At 42.7% G+C, this 26,564-nt stretch overlaps 1 protein-coding gene across 2 annotated transcripts; it reads left to right on the top strand.

Annotated features, from left to right (window-relative positions):
• Positions 1–1,677: 1,677 nt before the first annotated feature.
• Positions 1,678–15,580, top strand: tfap2b (transcription factor AP-2 beta). Of its 2 annotated transcripts, none has more exons than XM_030404237.1 (7): positions 1,678–1,794; positions 4,155–4,613; positions 6,096–6,150; positions 7,415–7,634; positions 8,028–8,146; positions 9,181–9,322; positions 14,474–15,580. In XM_030404237.1, the coding sequence occupies exons 1-7, from the start codon at positions 1,747–1,749 to the stop codon at positions 14,763–14,765; spliced, it is 1,335 nt and encodes a 444-aa protein (XP_030260097.1). In that variant the 5' UTR covers positions 1,678–1,746; the 3' UTR covers positions 14,766–15,580. The 2 variants fall into 2 exon arrangements, with proteins under 2 accessions (XP_030260097.1, XP_030260098.1); XM_030404238.1 differs by lacking the exon at positions 1,678–1,794 and adding an exon at positions 2,524–3,842.
• The last annotated feature ends 10,984 nt before the right edge of the window (positions 15,581–26,564 follow it).

Genomic DNA, 26,564 nt, shown 5'->3' with positions numbered 1-26,564 from the left:
ACATTCTGATTCAGAATTTTAATATTCAAAATATTTATGAGGTAATGATGAAAAAAAATGTGTCCATGACCGAGTAAACAAGCTGTTCCCCGAGGAATATAAGGTCCCCAGAACACTGTTTGAAGCTAGAAAGGTGGCAGGGTCTGCCAAAAATAAACAAAATCAGTATGAAACAGTTTTGTCCTTCTAAGGTCAGTTTGTTTATTCAGTCATGACAACAAAACAAGTTTGTTTATTTAGTTTGTTGAGGCATACTGAAAATCAGTCAATGAATATCTTAAAATGCATTCCCCAAAACTACGTAGTGCACCTTTAATCAGGCAAAATTTGGAGAGGCTTCCACACTGAAGGGGGCCTGAAGTGTCGCACTGTAGTGTCAAGCACAAGAGCCCCGGCTGCATGAACTTCTGGTCCTTATCATTACAACGCCAGCAAATCTATAAACAGGTGACCAATCAATGGTTTAATACGTGTGAAAACAACAGGAATGATGTGCTGTGGTCCTCACAGACACCAGGTCGTGACCCAACATGTACAGTGATGGGAGATGCAGGACCGGCGAGCTGTGCCACCATCAGAACACCAAACAGGGAATATGTTTGGAGGAATGCTGCTCGTGCCTCCGGCAGAGATAAACGGACTCCGAGAGGACTGAAGCTGTTCCGGGGAACCTAACCTCACATTATTGGTTCGGTTAATTGATATTATCACATACATGATATGTCATTCAACGTGTCAGACTTTGTCAGGAATTAAAGGTCTAGGGTGAAAGATTTAGGGGGACGTATCGGCAGAAAGTAAATATAATCTTCATAATATCGATCATGTCATATTCATGTGTTTATTTTAATGCATAATAACCTGAAAGTAAGAATGTGTTTTTGTTACGTTAGAATGAGGCCTTTATATCTACACATCCTCCCCCACAGAGTCCGCCATGTTTCTACAGTAGCCCAGAACAGACAAACCAAACACTGGCGACAAAAAGGCCTTTCCGTCTTTGTGTTTTTAGTACCCAACGCAGTAGTTATACACACCTGGAAAAGCCAGAGGTGTTTTCAGTAAATCTCATCAAATCTTACGCACTGGACCTTTAAGTCCTGGTCTTCTTCCCATTGTTGTGGCTGGTGTTCACACAGTCCACCAGCCTTTGTGAAGACAGAAACAGACGATCATTGTCTGAATTTAAGAAATACCAAAAGATAGTTACTACAAAACTATAAGCTTGGATAAAAAATAATCTACAATTGCACTGTTTGTTCGTTTTTGCTTCAGTTTGACCTCCCATCAGTATTTCCTCCTCAGAAGCAAGTGTAATAGTTGGATTGATACATGCAGTCATTCTTCACTTCAATCGGATCAGAAATTTGCTCAAGAAAACTCTGAATTTGCGGCATCTAAGTCACCCCTAACCAAACTTGCTCATCCGAGGGTCCAATGCATGCTCTTATTTTGTAAATCGCAGAGATACATGCCACATAAAACATGTATTCTTTGTTTTTATCATGCTCATACATGGAGCAGCCTGCCCTATAGCTCTTCTCAACAGCAGCGGGGTCTTTGCAGGGGTTCCCCATTCACAAAGCCTGCCTGCCTTTACAGAGGGCGGAGAGAGAGAGAGAGAGAGAGAAGAGGAAGGGAGGGAGGGAGGGAGGGAGATGGAGAGAGGGAGGGAGGGAGAGAGAGAGATGAGACATCCCTTCCGCACTTGGCTGCATTCGGTTTACCGACACCGGAGAAGCGACCATGCTGTGGAAACTAGTTGAGAATGTCAAGTATGAAGATATTTATGAGGTAACGTTGCCATTCGTGTGTGTGTGTGTGTGTGTGTTGATGAAGCAGACTTACTGGAGATGGTTTTAGGGATTAATGAAGTGCTGGACGTTGTTGGGATGAGTGAGACGGTTTTTCTGGAGGCTTTAGGCCTGTTAGTCTGCGAATGTGGGTTAGAGGAGAGAAAATCTGGAGTTCAGATTTTCTTAAATCGTGATTTATTTTATTATTTTGGTCTATAATGCAGCTCCATTTACTTTCTGGAGGATGAGTGAAACGTAAGAAATATTCAACTTTGGATAAAGAGAATTTGTATTTCACATTTTCTTGATTTAATTTTTATTATTATTATTATTATTATTATTATTATTATTATTATTATTATTATTATTTTACATGCGATATAGTCTATTTTAGATATGTGATATTTCGTCATGTTTAAAAGCAATCTGAAACTTCTTGCAAAAATTAAACCAGAAATTTCTCTAGAAAGATATTTTTTTTTAAAAGACCACCGGTGCTGATAAAACGTGTTCAAAATTTTTTTCGAAAAATATATTAACTTCTTTGTTTTAGATTGTAACATACAGGGAAATAAGTTGGAGAACCGCTGGGTCAGGGGAGGCTGATGATATGACAGAAGAATGTAAATTATTTGGCTTTCATCCCAGAGCAATAATTCTTCTTCTTTTTTTTTTTTAAACGAGCGAGCATGAAGGCGGTGAAACACCGCCGCACGCTGCTCCGGCTCGCGCTGAATGGGCTGGAGCACAAAGCACGTTAGGAAGAGAAAAAAAAGGGGGCCGCTCCGCGAGGCCCCTCGGCTCAGCCCGGCGGGAAACCCTCGTCTCGTGCCGCACATGGCTTTTCTCCCACGGCGCGAAGGAAGAGGGGAGGCTCTAGTGTTGTTAAACAAGTCATCCAGGATGGCAGAGAGGGGCCCGCTGGAGACACAATGTGAAGTTTAATCGCTTCTTTTGACTCCTGACACCGTTCACACGAGCCCCTCGTGCGCCCTGTAGTGTGTCGGGTGTGTGTGTCAGAAGGCAGCTGCAGAACAACGTGCGACATCTTTTAGTTTTTTCTATTTTTTACAGGAGGGTTTTGATGGCAGGATGAAGTTTAGGGTTAAAAAATCTGACAAGATTGCTCAGAAATGTTGCGCGTAAAAGTGATCTGGTAGAAACCGTGTCCACGTCATCCTGCACTGGCACGAGTTCGGATGTTATCTGATAGAAACAGAACCTCTGACCTGGCTGGTGTCGAAGTCATTGAGCTTTAAAACAACCCCCAGTTTATATTCTTCTCCTCCCACGGACACTGAGGTTGGTTTTTTGCGTCTGTTTGCGCGGACATTTTGTGCGTAATAGTGATCTGGTGGAAGCCTTCTCCACGTCATCCTGCACTGGCTGGATGTATCTGCTAGAAACAGAACTTCTGACCTGATCAGTGTCAGAAGGCTTTAAAACAACCCCAGTGTATATCCCTCTCCACCTGCCTCACTGATATTGATTCTCTAAGCGCAAATCATGTGCGTAAAAGCGTCTCTAAAGGCAACAATGTGTGCTTTTCCTGCCTCAGAAAAAAAAAAAAAAAACTCCCTCAAAGTGCGCTATATATTTTCTGTGATGGGGGAATTCCTCACTGGTCTTCACTTTCTCCTCTCTCTATCTCCTGCTGCTCGTGCGCCGTTTCGGCTCTCCACGGAATTTAAACGTCACTCACGGTTGCGCGAGAGGCTTCACGCTCCATGTGTCGCCAGTCCCCTGCCTCGCGCACATTAATATTCCTGTAAGTCTAAGTCATGAATAACAATTACACCGTGTACCGGGGGTAGAGGCGGGCGCTCGGTGCTCACACTCAGAGCGGCGGCAGCTCGGGGCGGAGGAAGGTTGAGCGTGGAGCTGTAGATCGGGCCGTGCCTGCAGATACTCATCGTCGCTTTCACCTGGAATGAGTTGGGTTATCTCGGCCTGACACGCTCTTTGCCAGCCTGCTGTTTTACCGTGCGCTCTCTCGTCACACCAACAGAGTCTTTACAGATGTTGGTTCATTCATACTCCACCGCGGTGAGTTCTCCTCCCCTCACACTGTGTTTCTGAATTCATGTGAAAATGGTCAGTCTGGAGATAATGCTAGGAGGTTTTTCGTTACGAGACGTTTAAAATGAGGCTTGTAACGTTTTCCTCCGGGCTCTTTGTGCTTTTTGTTCAGGAGATTCAGAGCCAGTTATGCTGCTTTGGATACATCACCAGAGGCAACACACTCATAAAAGAGTCCTGATCCTCGGCCTCCATCTGGTTTCATTTGGTTAAAATGTGCTTCTAATTCTGCAAGCAGTTGATTTATTTTTTTCTCTTCTTCTCTGCATCCTCCTCAAGGACCGGCATGACGGTGTCTCGAGCCACAGCTCGCGCCTGTCCCAGCTGGGCTCGGTGTCGCACGCGGGACCCTACTCCAGCGCGCCGCCGCTGTCTCACGCGCCCTCTTCGGACTTCCAGCCTCCGTACTTCCCGCCGCCGTACCAGCCGCTCGCTCACTACCAGAGCCAGGACCCGTACTCCCACGTCAGCGACCCGTACTCCCTGAACTCCCTGCACCAGAGCCAGCAGGGCGCATGGGGGGCGCGGCAGCGGCAGGACGTCGCCGGAGACCGGATGGACAGCTCGGCTCTGCTGGCGCAGCCGCGGGCCTCGCTGCCGCAGCTGTCCGGGCTGGAGCCGCGGCGGGACTACGGCGGTGTGCGGCGGCCTGATGTGCTGCTGCACTCCGCTCACCCGGGACTGGAGCCCGGCATGGACGGACTGCTGCACGGGCTGCACGGTATGGAGGATGTCCAGGTGAGTCACGGCTGAGATTTACATGAGACAATATGCATGTAAGACATTTACCACCTCGAGTTAGGATTATTTTAATGTTTTTGCTATTTTAGTTATAAAAGTTATTCTAAAGATTTTTGGGGATTATTATAATTGAGAAAGGTAAAGCCAACATTCACCGGGGTCTGTTGGATAAAGTAGAGAATATACATCTGCAATTATATGAATGTATTAAATATTACACAATAGCACAACATCAGATCAGATATAAACACGATTTCCCAATTTTTATTTACATTATTTTTACGTTTTTGAAAAAAAAATAACAATAATAATTCCAACCTTTTTACTACAGGATAAAATAACACGTATAGCTTGCATGGCAGCTTTAAATACTGGAACTAAAATAAAGATAATAACTAAATGATAAAATAAACGACAGTGGAAGAAACCTATCGGTAATTGTTGACAGTTGTCCTCTTCATTGTCTCCGCATGTTTCGCCGTGCCTTTAGAGCTGAGGTCAGTGAACTCAGCAGCTCCCTCAGGGCTGGACGCTCACAGCAGCTGTAGCCTGAACGCAAAACGGCCCACAGCTAAACAAAGTTGCCTTCAGAGACCCGACACATCCTCCTTTGATGAGGAGACGCTGATGTGCGGAATAACCGAGCAGAGAGAGAGGAAAATAAGAGGAATGTTGGTGGTGCGAGTTTCAATCCATTTGCCTCCACTGCTAAAATGATGGAGATGTAGTTAAAGCAGAAAAGTGTGAAGATGCTGCAATATTTTATAGGAAAAAACAGACATTTCCCCCCAATTTTGTGTGAAAATTATCATTATCATAATTATTATTATTAATAATATCATTATTATTGTTATTATTATTATATCCATGTTTACTCTATTTGTCGCTGTCATTTTTGTGTTAAACGATGATTATGTTTTTGTCGCTGCTGTAAGACGTGATGAAATAGACTTTATTGTCAGCTGTGTAGGATTTCATCTCCCCCCCCCTCCCTCAGGGCACGGCCATCACGGATTGTTTTGCCATTTCACCTCCACAATAGCCTCCAATTTCTGGCTTTCAGTATTTGTGTCACGCATTTATTAACCCCGCGCGAATTTGTTTTAGCAAATGCTCTCTTTTATTTTCTCTCTCCCTCTCTCTCTCTCCCTCTCTGTCAATGCGTGCTGCATCGTCAGGTCTGTTTAACGAGGAGCTCATCTCGCAGGGTGATGGATGTTGAGTGAGTTTGATGAGAGAGGGTTTAAATTTCGCGAGGATGTGAGGGAGGACACGTCGTGATGAGTAACAGATTTGTTTGCTCGGTGGAAACAAACAACTTAAAGGCGTTTTTTTTTTGTTTCCTTGAAATGAGTCGTGGGGGATTTTTTGTTGTTGTTGCTGTTGATTGAATTCGAGTGAAGGAACGACTTTTAGATTGGTTTTGGACGTTGAATTAAGCAGATCATAATGATTTTTGTATTTTTCTGGGTCCGACAGACAATAGAAGACACCAACGGAACGAACATCCTGGATCAGTCAGTGATTAAGAAAGGTAGGACACACAAACACAAGCACACACATCTCTGTCTGTGTGCAGTATGATAAAAAAAAATGTGTCAATTATTAAAATAAGAAATATAAAGTAAATAAAATTGGCGAACATTATTAATCTAAAATAGTTTTTGAGATTGAAAGAGCTAAAAAGTAGGGGGGTTTACACTTACTGTATCATTATATTATCTTTTTTCATATGTGCTGTAAATTATGATGATTTATGAGTTTCAGAATAGCAATCATGCTCATAGAAATGTAAATCTTAGCATGACTTGCACCAGATGCTACCTTCCTCCCTGTTTTCGGCCGATCTGAGCCTTGTTTTCGGAGAGTTTAAAAACAGGTGAACTATCCCTTTATATGACTATAAAGACTATAATATGGCTACGTATCTATTGTTATCTCTCATCTATACTATCTATTGGCATATGTGTGCTGTAAATTAGAATAATTAATGGGGTATAAAATAGCAGCCATGCTCGTAAAAAGGTCAATCTCAGCACGACTCGGACCACACGCTGCCGATCTCCGCGTGTTCGGCCGATCTGGACCTTGTAGTTCTGGGGGGGTGGGAGTTTAAGAACGGGTTAACGATCCCGGTATATTGACTCGCAGGCAGCGTGTCTCTGACAGACAGGCTGCCACGCTGCCGCTCTGATGATGTGCGGTGATTTAGTTACGGGATGTTGAGTGACTGAGCTCCCCGCGGGGCATTTAAGCCGCTGATGTAATAAATGGCACCGCTCACGGAGATCTCGTGAGCTCGTTTAGAGCTAATCTGCGGTATTATCCCCCGTGGAGCCATCAAGGCCCCCTCGCACTGACTGGCCCCTATACGCGCACGCACGCATGCACCAGGCTGTCTGCTTCTCTTTTCTCGCCATTAGCGCGCGAGCAATGAGCATTAAGACGCGGGACTGAAGGAGCACCCAGTGCTGCTGCTGCTGCTGGTGGTGATGGCGCTGATGGTGGGAGTTAAACCGGCCGTGGAGAGGAGACGGGGAGGTGGCTAATGCGATTTGAGAGCGCGAGCCAATCAACAATCGATAATATTGTAATGAGAATGTCGCGCGACATTAAATAACAGCAAATGCCCGGCGCGTGGGCGCTTCATTAGGCCAGGGCCGCCCCCTGAGCGCGCGCTCTCCCGCTAAGTTAGACAGAGAAGTAGAAGAAGAAGTAGAAGAAGAAGAGATGTGAAACTCGTCTCAGTGTGTTCTTATGTAAGAGACTCACAGCGCCTCCAACCTCTCCTCCTCCAGTCCCCATGCCGCCCAAGAACATGGGCTCCCTGATGCTCGGCAAGGACGGCCTGATCGGCGGGGTGACCGTCAACATCAACGAGGTGTTCTGCTCGGTACCGGGCCGCCTGTCGCTGCTCAGCTCCACCTCTAAGTACAAAGTGACCGTAGGGGAGGTGCAGAGGAGACTGTCCCCGCCCGAGTGCCTCAACGCCTCCTTGTTGGGGGGCGTGTTGAGAAGGTACGAGCTCAGCCCTCCGAGCATGTTTGACTGAGTGTGGATGTTTAAAAAAAAAAAAAAAAGAAGAAGAAAGAAAGAAAAGAAGAAAAAGAAGATTGAAAAAATAAGAAAGCTAGTGGCTCGTTAAATACGCAGAGACATCTATTAATTAAGGCCTCTGTCTGAATCTGAGCCATTTACAACCCAGATTGTATTTAACGTCACTAAAACCTCTGGAGATGAGCTGATTCTACTGTTTGATAAAGTGTCCACACTTTGAGAAGAGAATATTGGCCATTTAGCCTGTTATTATTTGTTGATATCATAAGAATATCTCTAAATAAGTGTGCCTCATATTCACTTCTACAAATATGCAGTCTTACTTGAATTGGTTTTCCCTTTTCTTTTCTGCAGAGCGAAGTCCAAAAACGGTGGGAAGTGTCTGAGAGAGAAGCTGGAGAAGATCGGACTCAATCTGCCTGCCGGGAGACGCAAAGCTGCCAACGTCACATTACTCACATCTCTTGTAGAAGGTGACTGATTCACTGGGTTTAACTCCACAAACACACACACACACACACACACACACACACACACACACACACACTGTACTCAGCCTGTATTATATACACTATAGAAACCAAACATTTTTTTTTTGCACCTGTGACGTGTTTTGGCGATGATCTGACATCACTGAAGAAAATAGAACGTCAAAGGTCGTGACCTCACAGGCCTGACAAATGACAATCACCCTGTTTTCATGAAATGGCTGCAAGAATGTGAAGTCAGGTAGATAAATATTCAGTATTGATCGAGTGTAAAGATTAGGGTTGGAGTTAATGAATTAGATTAACTAAGATGTTAATTGATGAAAGGCTGCACGTTGGGCCTACACATGCGTATGTTAACATTTTGGATTTAAGACAACCTGTTTATTTTCCATATAGATCTTGTTTTTCAAATATATTCTTTAATATTCTCAGTAAATCTGGTCATCTTTTTCTATTTATTCTAATTAGGTAATTATTATATAACAAGCAGGTAATATGTTTTTTTTTTTAATTTCATTTTTGAAAATTTAGTTGAGTATTTTAATTCAACCCAGGATTTAATCACCATTTCAAGTCATTCATTTTTACTTTTTTAGATGTTTTAACCACCACTTTGTCAGGTTTCACTTCTAATTTAAATCACGTGTCCTCTCTTGACTGCAAAAAAATGAAGAAATAAAAAAGAGCAATAAAATGGACTGATAATCCTGATGATTTAAGATAATTGGCACCTATTGGTAATTTTATAATAATACAAATCAATATTTCACCACGTTTTGGCGTTTTTGCGCGGAAGGAAACTGGTGCGTAAAAGGAAAACGCGTCATTCGTAACGACTGTCTGCTGTATGCTCGGAGACAACCATGAAGTATGTGATCACAGCACGTTCTGAGGTCCAAATGTCTGCCCAGTCACGCGTAATTCACGTCGAATTTCGTCAAATATTTACATCCACTGTCACTTTTCTGTTGATAACTCTGTCTCTAACTCCACCTCCCCTCCTCCCCCGCCCTCAGGTGAAGCGGTCCACCTGGCCCGGGATTTCGGTTACATCTGCGAGACGGAGTTCCCCACCAAAGCCGTGAGCGAGTACCTCAACCGGCAGCACGCCGACCCCAACGAGCTGCACACGCGGAAAAACATGCTTCTGGCGACAAAGTGAGTTTGATGGAGCGTTTGATTGGATCCTGTCCCCTCGCCGTCTTTATAGGGCGTCGTAAGAATATCTAATGTGCGTCTGCAGTGTAGCATTCAGGGAGACACCGGCGCTTGTAATGAGATTACAGCCTGTGAGTAGCTGCTGTTGAGTCGTGGAGAATAAAGGGGGATCAGGGCCCCTCATGCGCATACGCTGCTTGAAGAAACAAGACGTGTCCAGTTCAGCTCAGTCCTTAAATATGAGATTCAAGCAAATTTATACTTTTTCCATTGGCAGATTTTTGTTTATCACTGACTACAAGCAACCAACACCTTATTTTCATTCTTTATAAACTTATTTCTGAAGTGGAAGGTTTATAGTTTATAGTTCCTAGTTGCCATTCAGAAAAGGTTGTGTCGCTGTAGATTTAAATTACGTAACTGCATGAAAAAACAGGCCGTCCTTCTTCTGCAATCATTTCCTTTTCTGATGAATGAAATTATTGCAAAATGAAACCCTCTCTCATTTTCCCGGGGCCTCCATGGCCCCTCTTTGAGAAACCCCCGAGGGTGCAAACCTCTCCCCTCCTATGTGATTTACCCTGTATCACACACACACTAAGCCACATTTGAACATGGCATTGACATTTGCAAAAGTAGAGCGAGAGTTTCTTAATGAACGCCATCGAAGTCGATATGGATCTGACCTCCAACGAGACGGCTGATTGAAAAAAATCCCATTCTGAAAAATTAGGGTGGCTTAATTCAATTTAAGGAACGAGCGAAAATCCGCATTACGGTCAAGAAACGAGGGAGTCGGGGCGTTCATTTTTTACAGTTTAATGGCAATGCACATTTATTTTTTACGATATGACTCAGCATCCTTACAAGCAACCTTTAGCTCAAGCTCACTGTGGAGCTCACAAATACACAAGCTCTGGACAGGTCGCTTGGATGTTTGACCTCTGCTTTTGGTCTTGATCAATTTTTGGGCTTCTTCTTGTAAAGTTACTTATATTAATCTGTTTTTATCTGACAGTCTAAATGCAAAGTCCTCCAATCAAGGATCTTCTCGTTACCTTTAGCAACCCAGCAGCAGAAAAGAAGAAACGACGGAAAATCACAGAACTAGTTTGATTTTTTTGTCTGTTTTTACGATGAATTTAAAAAAGCATTTTGCAATTAATGAGTAATACTATTCCAGGATCATTTGCCCCCCTGAATGTGGGTTTTTCCAGACGTAAAAAGGTTGCGTGCAGAGCAGTAAACCACCTAACAAAGATCCCTTCAGGAAGCTTGTATTTTTAGCTTGCATAAACAGTGCTGTCTGCCGGCCTGGGCCGCATGAAAAACCCATCTGCCTGTGTCTGTGTGTTTGTGCGCATCCCAGTGTGCTCTGCTCAGTATGTACGGTGTGCTTTCGGTTTGGTGGATGTTTGATGCTCACATTCAAACCTGTTCCAATACTGTGTGTCGGTGCTGCCTGTTAGAAATTCATTATTTAGCAGTGAAGTGTTTCAAGTCGTCAGAAAACAACAGCGAGGGCCTTGAGTGTAGCCCCGGGTGGCGGCTTCTCCTCTCTCTACTCCCCTAACCCCAGCTGGGCTCGGCCCGCACAGCCTGTCACTCATTTGCTGGAGCTCTGCCCTTAGGCCGCTTACAGGGTGTGTGTGTGTGTGTGTGTGTGTGTGTGTGTGTGTGTAGGTGTGTGTGTGTGTGTGTGTGAGAGAGAGAGAGAGGGTATAAATCTGAGAGAGGGAATGAGAGAGGGCTCTCTTGAATATAAAATGTGGGCCTAAAACCAGAGGATGATTTGTTGAAATTTAACAGGGAGAAGGCGAAGGCTCGATTTTCTTTTGTCAGTGCATTTCTTTAGCTCTAAATCTGCTGCGCTGACGAATGGAGATCTTATTGGACGAACCTCTTCTGAAATCACACGTGTTAGCAGTTTACTCTTAACGCATGGAGGCCCCAAAACCATCAGACTTTCTTGCTCAACTGTGCCGTTGATACTGGCCTCGAATTTTCTGGGGAGCAGCAGCGCCGAAGATAACTGGTCACACATAAATGGTGTGACGTCATGTTGCGTAGGCGTCTAATTACACTTAATTGTTTTCATAGGTAAAACACAGTCACACCAGGAGTCCAGGATTCACGTCTAGCTGTTGGATCATGGAAAATTTCACTACATTTTCCAGCTCAGTTCGGGCCTAAAATATCAGCTGTTCTCTTATTTAAAGTTCCACGAGATCTTCAGCAGTCACATGATGGTGTCTCTGAGCACTGAAGGACTTAATATCGGTCTCATTATTTGACTAATCTCCAGTCAAAACGTCTCATTACACTGAACACAAGACACAATGACCTTAGAACTAACACTTCAGTGAGGTTTAAGGTTTGTTTGACTCCTCTGGGTAAGGTTGGAAAACATGCTCTTTAAATGTTTGTTAAAAGCTCTCAAACGCCTCGAGTCACTGCCGAGTCTTTCTACATTAGACAGCCCGCGCTCTTTCCCTAACCTTAACCAAGTGTCAACAGCGCCTAAACACCACCATAAAAACAGCTGAACAGTGTTGTCCTCACTGTGACTGGATAGTGCCAGATTGACAGTTTTGGAAAAACAAAAGAAATTCCTTGTCAGAGAACATTTCACTCAGACGTTCCAGATCAACATTTTAAGAACGTGCCAGAAGACGTAATTCGGCTGGCATCATGTTTCCTTTAAACCTTATTAGCTGTTGCAAAGAGTTTAAGATTTAAATAGTCATCTGTTTTGTCATTATACCCAGGTAAAGCTAAACTTTGTATGGCATGTATGTAGTAAAATAACAACATATAGCCAGAAACGGGGGGGGGGGGGGGGGGGGGGGGGGGGGGGGGGGGGGGGGGGGGGGGGGGGGAACGAATAAATAGAACAGAAAAACATCAAATAAGCATGAACAGCATCAGTAGGGGAGTGTGCAGTTAGTCCTCAGCTGTATGTTAGACGCTTTGTACTTCTCCACTGATGCTGCTTTTGCTTATCTTATAATTATTTATTGGTCATCAAGCAGAGAAGGTCTCAACAGTAAACTGCAGTGTCAGGCCTTCCGAATAAAAGGCGTTGTTTTAGATTTTGAAGTAGCTTTCGATCACAAAACAAACGACTTAAAAGTAGCCTCAGTATCCCAGAGTACAGTTCAGCCTCAGACATGTTCTTAGGGAGTTTATTCCCCTCTGCACAAAAAGTCTCTAATGTGTGTCTGACATTGCAGGAAAAAAGCCGGTAAATTAAGTTCTTCAAATGGCATCCATTTTTCCTCACTCATTAAAGATGGCAAAATACTAGAATATGCAAATAATCCTCATTTCACAAGTGTTACCTCTGGGCACAAGATGGCTCCTACTTCAACGTGTGTGTGCACTGGTGTCCACATCGCACTTGTGTATGTTGAATACTGGACCAGGATTGGCTCCCTAACTATATCTGATGTCACAAATCATGCTCATAGGCCCATCTCTTAAAACCAGAGTTTCAACGAGCACAGAGAACATTTACTCATTCAGTAGGCGAAGGTGAAAACAGCCCTCAAACTGCTCACCGTGAAGCTCAAAGATGCGACTGTAGGAACAGAAGGAAAAACATCCTTTTCACTAGAGAAGGACTTTAAATAATGCTCTGTCCAGGTAAAGGTATGCTGTAGTTTGTGCTTTTTTCCCCTCTCTGATTGTTTACAAAAGCATTCTGGGAAAACAAACCGAAAATGAAACAAAGGTAAATAGAGAGAGGCTGATGGAAAGTGTTCCATTGCAAATCGAGCTTTGGGATGCATTGAACATCACTTAAAGGAGATAGAAACAGAAAAGTATCAGGGGGGAATTTTCCTTTGGGATAGATTACGTCACACAGGCTGAGACAGAAAAGGTAGAAAAAATTTTTTTTTGCATCACAGCTTTTGCAGTAAAATAAGTGCAGGCTCAACGGAGTAAAAACAATCCTGTTGACATGTAAATATCCCAGAGTCAGGCAGTGTGCATCATGTGACAAAGAGACATTGTGGAAGATTTTCACCAAAGAATTCTGGTTTGACAGATTCAATCTTGCGATTATTAGCACAGCACTGACACACATTTGCTTTAGTTCCCCCTGTCATTAGACAGGTGGGTGGGATGCAGGGATTTCTGGGATGGTACTAATGCTGGTTTAATGCTCAGTCCCACATTAATAAGAATGCTGTCCTCGATGAATCACTGATTTAACTCTCTGATGCAATAAACTACTGTGATAATATTTCACATCTGCGGTTCCACAAAGCTTGTTGTGAGCACTTTCATGTTTTTTTACTCTACTACACCTGCCAATCATATAACTTAGCCACGAGCTAAGATAGCTAAGCTTGCAAACATTGCAGCTCATTTTATTTTGCACAGTGACACAGAAAGAAAAAAATGGTTCCTACATGAAACTGCTCACAACAAGGTCAGTGGATCATCTTAAGTAATTACCGGCTTGTGACTCTGGAAAGAGACACTGCTGTTTGAGTTTTTCAAAAGTATTTTGGGAGATCCAACAGTTCCATTATTTTTGAGAGAAGGCAGAAACCTCTAAAACTCTGCAACTCACCCCAAAACAGAGAAGGTGGATAAATACCACTACAGGTATGAGGGGAATTATGTATTTTGATTTTGGGGTGGACTGTTCCTTTCATGTGAAAACGGCTTCTTTTCCCACTCAGATTATAAGATATAACTTAATAATGTTGCTTTGCTCTGTAAGGTTGAATAGGTTTTGTTCGGTTTCAGGTTGCAGTGCAGGAACATCTGCAACTAATGCTGCACATTACCCCCAGTGTCATCCCTCGGCTGTGTTTCAGCACATAGGCATTTCATTTTCATGATGTTTTCAGCACGAACTGTACAGTTGTTGCCGACGGCCTTTTGGTACGAACTGGACACTCATTTTGAAATTTGAACATATCTGTATTAACTGCAGACAACTTTCTCGCATTTACAAGTGAAGTCGATGCGGCAGCTGTTCTGTGTCTGACTTTTAGAGGGCAACAATGAATGAGACATTTGTCATGTTCACTAAATCACAAGAGAAATACACATACTTAACACTGCCACCAAATGTGGTATTGCTCTGTTGGGGAAACCCTAAGCTGACGCCTGTCTGTGTCTTCCACCTTGCAGACAGCTGTGTAAGGAGTTCACAGACCTGCTGGCCCAGGACAGGACTCCCCTGGGCAACTCGAGGCCCAGCCCCATCCTGGAGCCCGGCATCCAGAGCTGCCTCTCCCACTTCTCCTTCATCACGCACGGCTTCGGCTCGCCCGCCATCTGCGCCGCGCTCACCACCCTCCAGAACTACCTCACCGAGGCTCTCAAAGGACTCGACAAGATGTTTCTCAGCAACCCTCCCAACAACCGGCACGGGGACGGTGGCAACAAGGGTGGCGACAAAGAGGAGAAGCAGCGGAAATGAAGCACGGGGAGAAGGGGAGCGATGACGGAGAGCTGAACGAATAGGAGGCAGACACACAGACAGACAGACAGACAAACAGACAGACAGACAGAGGCGTTACACCGTCACTTCTAGCTTTACACCACTGCCACTGACCTGCCACACACAGGGCTGAGGTGGAGGAGGAGGAGGAGGAGAAGGCTCGGTAGAGAGGAAAAGGCTGAGGAAGACACCCGTGGGCCAGTGTCAGAGAGCACAGAGGGATTTTTCATCTGTGTTACGTTCTTTTCATTCCCCTGAGGACATGGTGGTTACTGTGTTACATCCATTTCGCTCCCTCTGCCTGCATCCTGTGAGACTGAGACGCTGCGAGCAGCCAACAAACTACATTATGTGTGCGCCTGAGTGAGTGTGTGTGTGCGTGCGTGTGTGTGTGTGTGCGCGCTTGTGTTTGTCCTCACACAGAAAAGCATTGTGGGTATGAAGGTTGGGTGACGAGCATTCTCTCTGTGAAAAAGGTTTGTCTGGTTCCTTAACACAAGTGCGAGGAGGGAGGGTGTTAATTTATGTGTGTAAATATTTATTTATATTAATTTAAATGGATGGTTGTGTAAATAGGTGCACCCGCAATTTTGGAGTAGGCCTATTTATCTGTGATTCGATCTTTGTGAGCCAACAGGAGGGGATGGGGTGGGGGTGGGGGGGCAGGTCTCATCCAGTGTTTTTCTGTTCTTATAGAGCTGTTGTCATGGTGCTGATGATGGGTAGACATGCTTCTAATTGTCCAGTGATTTCATTTCTATCACATTGATAATAAACCATGTGTTTTATTATGCGAGGAGTGCAGCCTGCGCCTTTTCTCCAGGGAAGTTCCCACTGAGCGCTCGTGGGTCAGAGTCACTTTGAGTTCAATCGGCTGAAAATGTCAAACATGATATTCATTATCCGATTTCAAGGTATTCACCTGAAATAATCTCATGAAATATTAAAGGAGCACTATGGAGTTTTAAGGAAGGCATTTTAATCAGAAGAGAAAGATCATTCATTGGCATATTTGAAATGTCTAAACAAACTAAATAAAGAAACTCTCTGTGTTTTCATGACTGAATAAGTTGAATAAACGCAGTGATCTTAAAGGACAACACAGTTTCATACGGTTTTACCTTGTTTATATGTGGCGGACCCTGCCACATTTCTAGCTTCAAACAGCTATGCCTCTGAGAACAGCTTGTTTATTCAGGTATGGAAAAAATAAATATTTCTGAGTTTGTATTATTACCTTATTAATATAGTAAATATTAAAAATAAGCATTTGAATTTCTTCTCCAAAACTACATAGTGCCCCTTTAATGGACATCTGGAAGTGGTTTAGTCTGCAACTTTCTGGGTCAAACTCACAGGCCAGGCAAATTTGAGTAATCTCCGTCTGTTCGCCGCAATATACATCAGTGTAATAAAAACCCCATTAAGATCAGATTAAAGGGCTGACTTCGGCAGTAAAGAAAACCATGAAAACGCTTGGTAACACCCCATAACAACCATCTTTAATAATGGTAAATTGATTATTAATTAAACTTAAGTTAGTAGTTTTTTCATTGTTAATAGAGCCCAATGGACTGCGTGAGACCAATATTAGGAAGTAAAAAATCTGTTATATCAGCTGATATTCACAATGATATCGCAATTACCCCTTAAATGTGTTTAACAAACAGCAGTAGTGACAAAGATATGGAACAGAGGCAGAAAATTACAGAAAGAAGTGCAGTGAAATAGTAAATTTACTCAGAATTTAATAATCGTTAATAAAAAAAAATAAAAAAAAAAGCATTTTAATCTCTAATCACCACATATGACAACATATTTACTAGGGCTAATATTATCACAGACCTCTGTATATCATTAACACATAATCAGTAGTTCATTTTTTTTACATTACTGTTATTGTCAATATGGGGTTTTCACAACACCCCTATTTTATGCTTATTTTAATGTTGCAACTGGAATTTATAATACTTTAAAAATGGTTAATAAATACTGCAAAGTTCATCTATAAACATTAATTGAATGGCCATTGTAAAGTTGCAATTGATGTTTATTCACCTTTACAATTGCTTAATAAATAAATCATAAAGTTGTTTTTAACAGTGAAAATACTATTAAATAAAGTTCAAATGTCTATGAATTTACCATTTTTTAATGATGGTTATAAAGTGTTACCCATTTGTTTTAGTATTTTAACTAAAACCGCTCATACACTGGAGGATACAGTACATTTCTGTTAGGACATGGAAAAACAACAAACCAAAGCAAAGAATTAGTATTTCAGGTATTACTGTAAGAAGCAGACTAACCATCGGCCTGCTTGGTGCAGAGAAGATGGTAAGGAATAACCTCACCGTTAATTTTTCTGCAGGGAGGAAAATATGTGGAAAAGATTAAAAATGATGATATTTGAAGGCATAAGCTCTGCTACGAATGCAAATTATAAAAGTACCACCAGGGATGTGACAAGTCGGTCACAGCTGGAGGTGCTGAGGGGTCAGCATAGATAATGACATGTCGTGGTAAATAGTGTGCAACATTCATGGTTTTTGCAATCATTTGAATGACCAGGATAACATGTATCTCATTATTATTCTCATTATTAATAATAATTTACAACAATTTGAGAAAGTTTTGCAATCCAGCAGAATACCACTTGAATTCCAACATACTGCAGGTCAACACAGCAACATCAACTGCAGTCAATAGCAAAGAGATGACGAGAGACAGTAATTCACCAGACGCCCTTCTAAAATCATTCAGTTTTGTGAGTTGTTGGGTTAGGAAAACCTTTGTGGACTTATCGAAGCCGTGTTTCTGGCAAATTCTTAATTATTTTGTCCTTCTTACAAATTTGGCATATGTTATACAGCTTCGTTCGAGGGGCTGCTGCAGCCCCCTCAGCACCCTTAGATCCCACATCCATGCCCTCGGCCATCACTAGCCAAAACACAGAACTGGAGTCACATTCTCCTGAAACACAAGTAATATTTGTAAGAACAACAGTGTCCCTGTTTCAGGTCAAGATCTCAGTCATAAAAATGTTTTACCACTTCACTTGTAGCTCACATTAAGTGTAGACCAATTATCGGGCCCATATTCAGCATTTTCTGATTATCGGTATCAGTTATTTTTCTGTCAGATTGCGAATAAAATAAACTAATTCTAAAATGTGCTGATTTGGCTCAGATACAGCGTCCTCTCACACAACACTATTTGACTGGCAACTCGTCACATTAATAGCCTATAAAAACAGAATAATCTGAATCTGCTGAGTAACCAGTGACACAATGTATCAAATAAATGTAGTGGAGAGGAATAATAAAGTAGCAGAGAATGGAAATATTCACGCAAAGTACCTCAAAATTACATTTAAAGGGGCACTATTTAACATTTACAATATTAATGAGGTAATAATACAAACTCAGTAATATTCCTTTTTTCCACAAGCTAATAAACAAGCTTTTCTCAGAGGAAAATAAGATCCCTAGAAAGGTGGCAGGGTCCGCCACATATGGACAAAGTAGAACAGTATGAAACTGTGTTTTCCTTTATGGTCAGTTTGTTTATTCAGTCATGAAAACAAAGAGAGTTTGCTTATTTAGTGTGTTTCAGTGGTTTAAGTAGTACTTCTTCCATAAAACTACATATTGTTATGCACCTTTAAATACAGTACTTGAGAAAATTGTACTTATTGTACTGATATATTTCATCACTTGGTTGATTTCAATTTGTAGTGCAATTGAATATTGGTCCCAAATATATTAGTTTTCTCCTTGATTTCTAATAAGCAGTTTCCGTATCTGCCCTGAAAAAGCCATATCGGTAGACCTGTAGTTTACATGGAAGGAACAACATGCTAAATTGTTACTTTAAAGGTCCTTTTTGGAAGAAATGTTCATTTCTGAGTCTCATTCCCTGAATGTCCCAAAGCCAGGAGTTGGGAATGAGACCACATTTTTTTTTTTTTAAATCAACGTTTCTTACAAATGGCGCCTTTAAATATCATGTTATGACCGTGGAGATTAGAGATAAGGGCTGCTGGAAATTATTTAACATTTATAGTCTATAATTTTTATAAAACAAATAATAATAATAATAATAAAAACAAATAATGACAATTAAACTATTTTAACACTGTGATAGCTTTGTAAGGTTTGAGAATATCAGCAGTCTGGGGTGCATTTATTGCAGAGCCTCTGAAACAAATACGCACACACTCTCTCTCTCACACACACACACACACACACACAAACACACACACAAACATCCACACATGATGGATACCGTCTTATTCCAGGGAGATAATTGGCTGTATATTTTCCGGCCAGTGAGGCTCTTCTCTCCCTCGCACGCGCGCAGGGGGAATAGACTCGTGCCTGCGGTGGGGCTCTACCGCCGGTGTGCTAATGACGAGAGAGCGCGAGACACAGAGGGAAGTGGAGAGAGAGAGAGAGGCAGAGAGAGAAAGCTAATGAGAGAAAGAGAGGGGGGGACAGAGAGAGAGAAAATGGGGAGGACGAGGGAGAGAGAGAGAGAGAGAGGGAGAGAAAGCGTCCCGCGGGCTAGGTGTGACCCGTGGAGTGGAACGCCGCGTGACGCAGGTGCAGAGTTCAGCACCCGCATGTCCGCGAGCGATTCCCGCTCAACAAAGACAGGAAGCTGCCGAGCATCAGTGGCTCCAAAAACGACAGGTTGATAAACAAACAAGGCGGAGAGAACAGCGACAATAACAACAAACAAACAGGAAGAGAAACACGGTGCTTTGATGAGTGTAATCAGCCAACATCCGGCCCTCACGAGGACAGGAGACACGGAAAATTAAACATTAAGGAACTTAAATAACTGAATGAAATTTGAACACCAGACAGATGTTTCTGTTGGTTGGATGAATCAAAGTGACTGGGATATTTCTATAGAAACAGAAATGTAGCCATGCTGTTGGAATACTTCAGAGGAACTAAACATGTAAGACAAAATTCATTTAGATCTGCAGTGTCAGCAAAAACAATAAACTCATGTCTGAGAAATCACTCAGACGGAATGTGGTGATTTGATTAAACAAACCTTGACTTTACTTGACATCTCCAGCTGGAACAAAAGAGCTAATCACCTAATTTGAATAATCAAATGATGATTTATGGAGTTTTACTATTAAATGTCAAAGGAGATGTGGCAATGAATGTGTGGCCAAAAAAATAATAATAATCTTGGATTGTGTAGGAATAATCCTCTTCTTAAAATAAGAATACAAAGAACTGTAATCCGTAGTTGGTGCAAGAATTCTTAAAATATCTAACAAAGTTGGGTTTGTCACTCACAGTGCGGAGCCTCAGGCCTCCTGAAAATGTGTCAGTCAGGGTTGTACATACAGAAACTAGGGTTCAAAACTAAGTCTGCAAGGTCATGCAAATATCATGAATTATGGAAAACTTGTTTTAGCTTTTCCTTCTTATACTATTTAAGTGAATTAAAAGTTTTTAAAAGATTGCCAGGAAAATACTGAAAAAAAAATCAAAAAACGATTCACTCCTCAAATTTGAAGACAGGTCTATTATCTCAGATGATATAACATTTAATGAGCAGATTCTGTTTTTTATGACGTGGCAGTGATTTTTTATGGGTGACATTAAGCGCCAGAGTCCACGAACCCATGAAGGAACATGACAGCTGTGTTCCAGCCCGCAGTCAACATGCAGGGTTACAGTACTTGCTCCCTCATCTTCATAATAGATTTGTTGGTGGTTTGTAAACCTTTCTAAATATTTTGTGTCATACACGATGTGTATACAGCATTTAATCCAGTCCTGTACGTGCATGTTTTAGACGTTTCCCTGTTCCAGTCTGATTCATCGAGCTCTGCTGAAGCCTGATGAAGACTCATTCATTTGAGTCAGCTGTGTTTGAGCAGGGAAACATCTGGCCCTCTGTACATTATTGAAAAACGCTTCATACGATGGATAATGTCATGTTCTGAGTGGACTTACACTATACGTAAGTTTTCCCCTTTTTATAAAAAATTGTTGGAAGCACCTGGGACAAAGGAGTTTAAAGTGAACCATACATGTGTTACAAAACTTGACCAGTGGAGTTTGAAATTAAGTTTATTTTGTGTCTTCTTACCCACTGAACAATGTGCAACAAGTATGAAAACTGAATATGAAACTGAAAATATAAAATGCAGAGCGGACACAGGTGTCAGTGGAGCGCTCTGATGCAATAATCCAATTCCTGTTCTCATATTCAAATAACAGGACGCTAATTTGGAGCCTCCTGTGAGCTCTGACATGGAGGCGTTGTTCAAAATGTTTCAGCAAAGACCAACAACAACTAAATATTTGCTTACTTCATCTTGTGAAGGGCTCATTGCACCTTAATCATCATTAACCTTGTAAAAAACAATTAAAAAACTAAATGCAAGTCTCGTTCAAAAGCGATTCAGAGCACACTGAACGGCATGCATTCTTACTTACAGGGCATTGACTGACGTCTTCATTATGGTCACTGTCATCAGCAACAAAAAATCCACATTGACGAGCGATGTATCAAGATGATGTGACATGCAGGACAGAAAATCGAGCAATATATTAGCGAAGGTGAAGGTGAATCTGTCCCTGATGGTCCTCTAGACATATATTCAACAGACCGAAACAGCGAATCATGATGGATTATCTACCTCTGGACAACAACACGTGTGTCTTTAAAAGTGTATTATGTAGTTTTATCCTCTTGTCGTTAACATATAACTGCTCTGCGACCTGTGGAAGTTTTTGTGAGTCCAATATGGCCGACCGTGGTGCAGCGCATCACTTCCTGTTCGCCAGGGAGCCATCCACCTGCTGCAGAGTGTTTAAAATGGCACCTGCAGGAGCCGGATACAACATGAATCACTTGCGTTTGATGAATTGGTGATAATGGGAAGCAAAATTTATTTTTATGAAAACGTCACAGGTTGTTACTTTAATGAGAGGACCAGCGGAAGGTAATCGGGTTATGGACTGAGCTTATGAAGGCGTCGGTAATATTTGATATACGAAGTGTGCGAGCGGCGCTGACAGTCTCTTCTATATGCAGTTATGTCTGCAGTCAGTCTGTCTGTCATTTTGCCAGGAAGTGAGAGAGCAGGCCCCCATCAGCAAAGCCCCTCAGCGTTCTGTCACGCAATGGGCTGTAAAAATGCTTATCCAACACACACACACGCGCACACACACACACACACACAGGTTATCCAGCATGCAGACACCCGAGTGCCGGTTGGGAGTAATTCCTGCTCGGGGCACTGTGCTCCAGGCAAGGCAGGCGCGTGCTGGATATTTCATTATTCATTAATTTACTGTTTAACAAATCCTGTCATTACTGAGCCCGAGCCGAGTTCACACACACACACACACACGCACATACACATACACAAAACACACACTCGCAGCAGTGGGTGTCAGGCGTGGCAAATCGGCCTGTTTGATCCCGGCCTTCTCAACAAACGGGGAGAGAGCCATGAATAATAAGAAACGCGAAGCCTCGCCGGAACGAGGGAGCGTGACACTGTCTCACAAAAAGCCCTTTAGCATGGAGCAAAGCTCCGCCGGGGCCTCACCGAGGGCCCAGGGTTCATTATATGAAAAGACAAAACAAACAGTTGGCACAACCGTGATCGATATGAAAGGCAAAGCTCTCACACACACAAAAGGCGAAAGTGAATCAGTCATGTTTGACAAAAGATGCCGCACAGTTTCCTTTCTGCACATGGAGGAGTTGAGCATGGCTGCTGTTTACTATTTTCACTCCTGAGTCCACTAATGGGATCAGGATTAAAGCTGTGAACATGTTTTTGGCTCATCCATCCCTGTTCCTGGCTCAAATCCCAAGATAAACAAAGGGGTTTCTACTTGAGTTTCCCATGAAACAGTCGAATATATACAGAACGATGAACTCAGACACTAGAATAATGACTTTTACTTTCCCTTTTCAGTCTAGTTCACTTAATTAATTAACAGAGGAAGCCTCCAGGCTACAAATATTCATTATTTCACAGGAAGAAAAACATGTATCATAAATATTATAATGATATATTTGTGTTGTACAAACACATTTTATTCTAAATCACTCCGTAACCAAAGCCAGCGTTTCACACTGCACGGCTCATGGCTGGAGAAGGTGGAGAAAGGTGACCAGAGACTTGACAGCAGACCCGCGGATAGGCGAAGGGTTAAAGCCCTCAAGTCGTGGTGCTGAATGCCACAGCGGAAGGATAAGACTGGTGTTCCAAGGAGAAATGACTTTATTTCTCAATCTGCTGCCCTCAAGTACGGCGCGGTCTGTGGGTGGCCACAGACTTGATGTCATTAACATGTGACATATGTAGAGCTGACTGGAAGTGGCTGGAGGCCAGTGTTTGTCTCCAGCACTGTTCTTGTGTCTACGGGGCCAGGCAGGCTGAGTCTGGGCTTTGTCAGCAGCCAAGCAGTCAGCCAGCCAGCCAGCCCACTGTCTGCTGCTGTTGATAGTGAACACGTTTATCAGTATGCATGACGGACAGTGTGCATGAATGTGTGTTCGCTGGTAGCTCAGGGCAGAAGAAGTGGTGGTGGCGAGGGGGGGGGGGGGGGGGGGGGGGGGGGGACTGGCTGGTTGTTCTATCAGGGGGGTCCTTGGATGTGTGGGCAGGGACACGGGCAGTCCGGGTCCCTTGAGGTTGGACCGAAGATGCTGAGTTGAAGTGACACAGCTGCTGCTGCTGCTGCTGCTGCTGCTGCTGAGGCAAGGCTGCCCCTCCAGACGGGTCAAGGTTACACAGAGGACAACACACTTCTGCCACACAGCTTCTCGCGCTCGCTTACGCAAAGAGACACACGATACAAAGCAATGCTACAAGGTCAGAGAGGTCTGGTCATGTTTATCATAAGGAAAGATCACGTTATGTCACTCTGGAGTTTTAGCCGCTTAACAGGTTATAGTCCGATGTCTAAAACGTGTCTACTACTCATGTCATGCCTACTATCACAAGTAATATCATAATATATGTGTCTTTAATGGGAAAGAGTACAATCGGCCATAACCCAGTGTCAAATGAATCTGCAGGAGGAACGAGGGTTTGTTTGTGTTTATCAGCTCCAGCTCTGATTGGCAGTGATTGAAGTGACACCCGGGTGGACACACCGAGTGTCATCCCTTTTCCGGCGTGATGCTATGATATGTGTTAAAGTCAACGATGCTCAAACATTGTTCAGCTGGCATTGAGCTTGAACGACAGTAACCACCGTAACAATGTCACAGATCAGCATTTGGATTTCTGCTCTTCCCGGTTTTCTGGCTGTGAGCTGGTCACCGGTCAAAAAGTAGTTAGACTTCCTTCGAGGAAACGGAGACGGTAGAGGAAGAGGCCCTATCAACTATGGTATGTAGAAGTGAGTAGGAAATTATGGGCTGGTGAGGGAGTTTGAGGATAACTACGAATACCGTCACTATTGATTCCAGCTTGTGTGTGCGTGTATTATTAACTCTGTGTTTACCAACCCCCACACGCTCTCACACACACACACACACACACGCACACAGTCCTCTGAGAGCCAGTTGTTATTAGCTGTGTTTATTGTTGAGGCATGCTCAGGTCATACCACTTACACATAAACATGCAGGCAGGACCTGTGAAAAAGAAGGAGGAGCCGAAGAGTAAAATCAACCAAAGAGTTTACTACGGTAGATATCTAATGGATAATATGCTAATGTGAGGGGTAGGAAAAAACAGAATGTATACATACATGGAGCAAGGCACTGCATATATTCAATTTGTTGCCACAGCGTCAAAATTTCACACAAGTAACAATATCTTGAGCCAAAATGTAAATGAATATTGCTGTCCAGTGAAAACCACCTGTCTCCAAAATGCAAACTTTTAACGAGCTAGGTAAAAAAAAAAAACGCCATGTTTTCAGCGAATTCAAAAACACCAAAGTTGATGATACGTGGTTTCACCTGTCTAACACATGTCAAACCATCTATTAAGTCACTGAGCCCTCTGAGTCGTTTTGGGTGACTCAGCCCCTGCCTGTACACTTGCTTCTGCTCGAAGGTCCAGTTTGGTGATGGCCAGCCTTTTTAGTTCACTTCTGATTGTGACAGGGGAATCCACATCTGGCCAGCAGGCAAACACCTCCGATTCAGCCTCATCCAGATGTGATCAAAGGTAGATATGAGAGAGGATGATGATGTAGACGTCAGACGTCACGGATATCATAGAGATTCTGATTTGGCATCGAAGACTGTGAGAGATAGTGAGGGAGGGAGACAGAGAGACGGGAGGGGGGGACAGAGAGAGACAGAGAAAGAGACAGAGACAGAGAGAGAGGGAGAAAGGGAGAGAGAGAGAGTGAGAGTGAGAGAGAGAGAGAGGGCCTCAGGGCGATAGAGGTCTCTGCTCAGTGTCTGAACAAAATGCCCAGTCTGATCGAGTGCGCAGGGCCATGAACCGACCTCCACCCCATAGCATCCAGCCCACCCTTGCAACACTCCTACCAGTGTGTGTGTGTGGAGAGAGAGAGAGAGAGTTAAAGCTAGACAGACAGATATAGCCATCATTTCTGTGACAGTTCATTTTCAGATGAGACGTATACAGCTCAGTTTGTTTACAGTACATATTTAATGTAGAATACTAACAGCTGCTGTCTGCTGAGGCAGAAGTTTTTATCATGGTGATGCATATAAATATGGATGGGGCTCATTATTTTTGTTGTTATCTTTTTAAAGAAAAACAAAAAGAGGACTTTAGCAGTATTTCTTTTGAATATTGAAGAGGGGAAGGGGGAAATCTAATTTTGTGAATACCCTTGGCAGCTCAAAGACTCTAGATTTAACCCCTTAATGTGCTTAACATCACACGCCTTCTTTTATTTCTCTTAAGTGGATTCAAGAAGAAAAAAAAACAAACTCCGGGTCACACTTGTCTGTCATCTTCTTCAGCATGATTTTGGGAAGTAGTGGCAGCCACACATTGAAGTAGTAGATAGCTGTCTTCTTCAACTCCTTTATTCCTTTTGATGGCAGGTAGCAACCAGCACTATGGTGCATCCACCCATTAAGACAACGCAAGAACTGAAAGAATCAGAAATGATTAATATCATTAACATGATATAGATATTTCATTTTTTTTTGTATCACAGTTATTTTCAATACCAGTATATCGGGACGCCCCTGTATCCGCACTGACTGCACAAACAGGTTTTATATGAACTCCTGAACTCTATAAGATGAAGCTATAAGATGTTTACCATAAAAAAAAAAAAAAAAATTTAAACTTTGGGATCTACTAAACTAATGTTTGGCGGATTTGAGTATAGGACAGTGAGGTGTAAAGGAATGATCAGACATTTTTGGAAAGTGCACTTATTTGCTTTCTTGCCCAGTATTAGAAGACAAAAATCAACACCACTGTCATCTTTGTGTGTTGAATATGAAGCTTGAGTCAGCAGCTGGTTAGTTTAGCTTAGCTTTGCCCAGAAACCTAAAACTGATATATTACATTGATTTTATTATATTTAGATAGAGCTATGATAATTGTTTATTACTTGTTTTTAGTCTTTATTCTAAGCTAAGCCAAGCTTAAACTATTCCTTCAATGAGAAACTGTAATTTTCTTCTTTTGTTTTCTTACTGGCCAGATTTTTGGTACACAAACGTGAGTTTATTAGCTTTTCCTCTCCATGTTCTCCTATTTTTTAACCATTCTCCAAGCTGTAGTCGTACAAGGTCCTGCAAACTGCAGTGATCAATGTCTTCTTGCAG

This window comes from Sparus aurata, chromosome 22 (assembly GCF_900880675.1).
Source record: "Sparus aurata chromosome 22, fSpaAur1.1, whole genome shotgun sequence".
NCBI classification, from domain to species: domain Eukaryota; kingdom Metazoa; phylum Chordata; class Actinopteri; order Spariformes; family Sparidae; genus Sparus; species Sparus aurata.
The sequence above is the reverse complement of the archived record's forward strand: the minus strand, read 5'-3'. Positions and strand labels throughout refer to the sequence as shown.

Coding starts and splice junctions, on each gene's coding strand:
- tfap2b (XM_030404237.1), top strand. CDS start 1,747: ATGCTGTGGAAACTAGTTGAGAATGTCAAGTATGAAGATATTTATGAG. Junction 4,614..6,095: donor ACGGTATGGAGGATGTCCAG/GTGAGTCACGGC, acceptor TGGGTCCGACAG/ACAATAGAAGACACCAACGG. Junction 9,323..14,473: donor AACATGCTTCTGGCGACAAA/GTGAGTTTGATG, acceptor TCCACCTTGCAG/ACAGCTGTGTAAGGAGTTCA.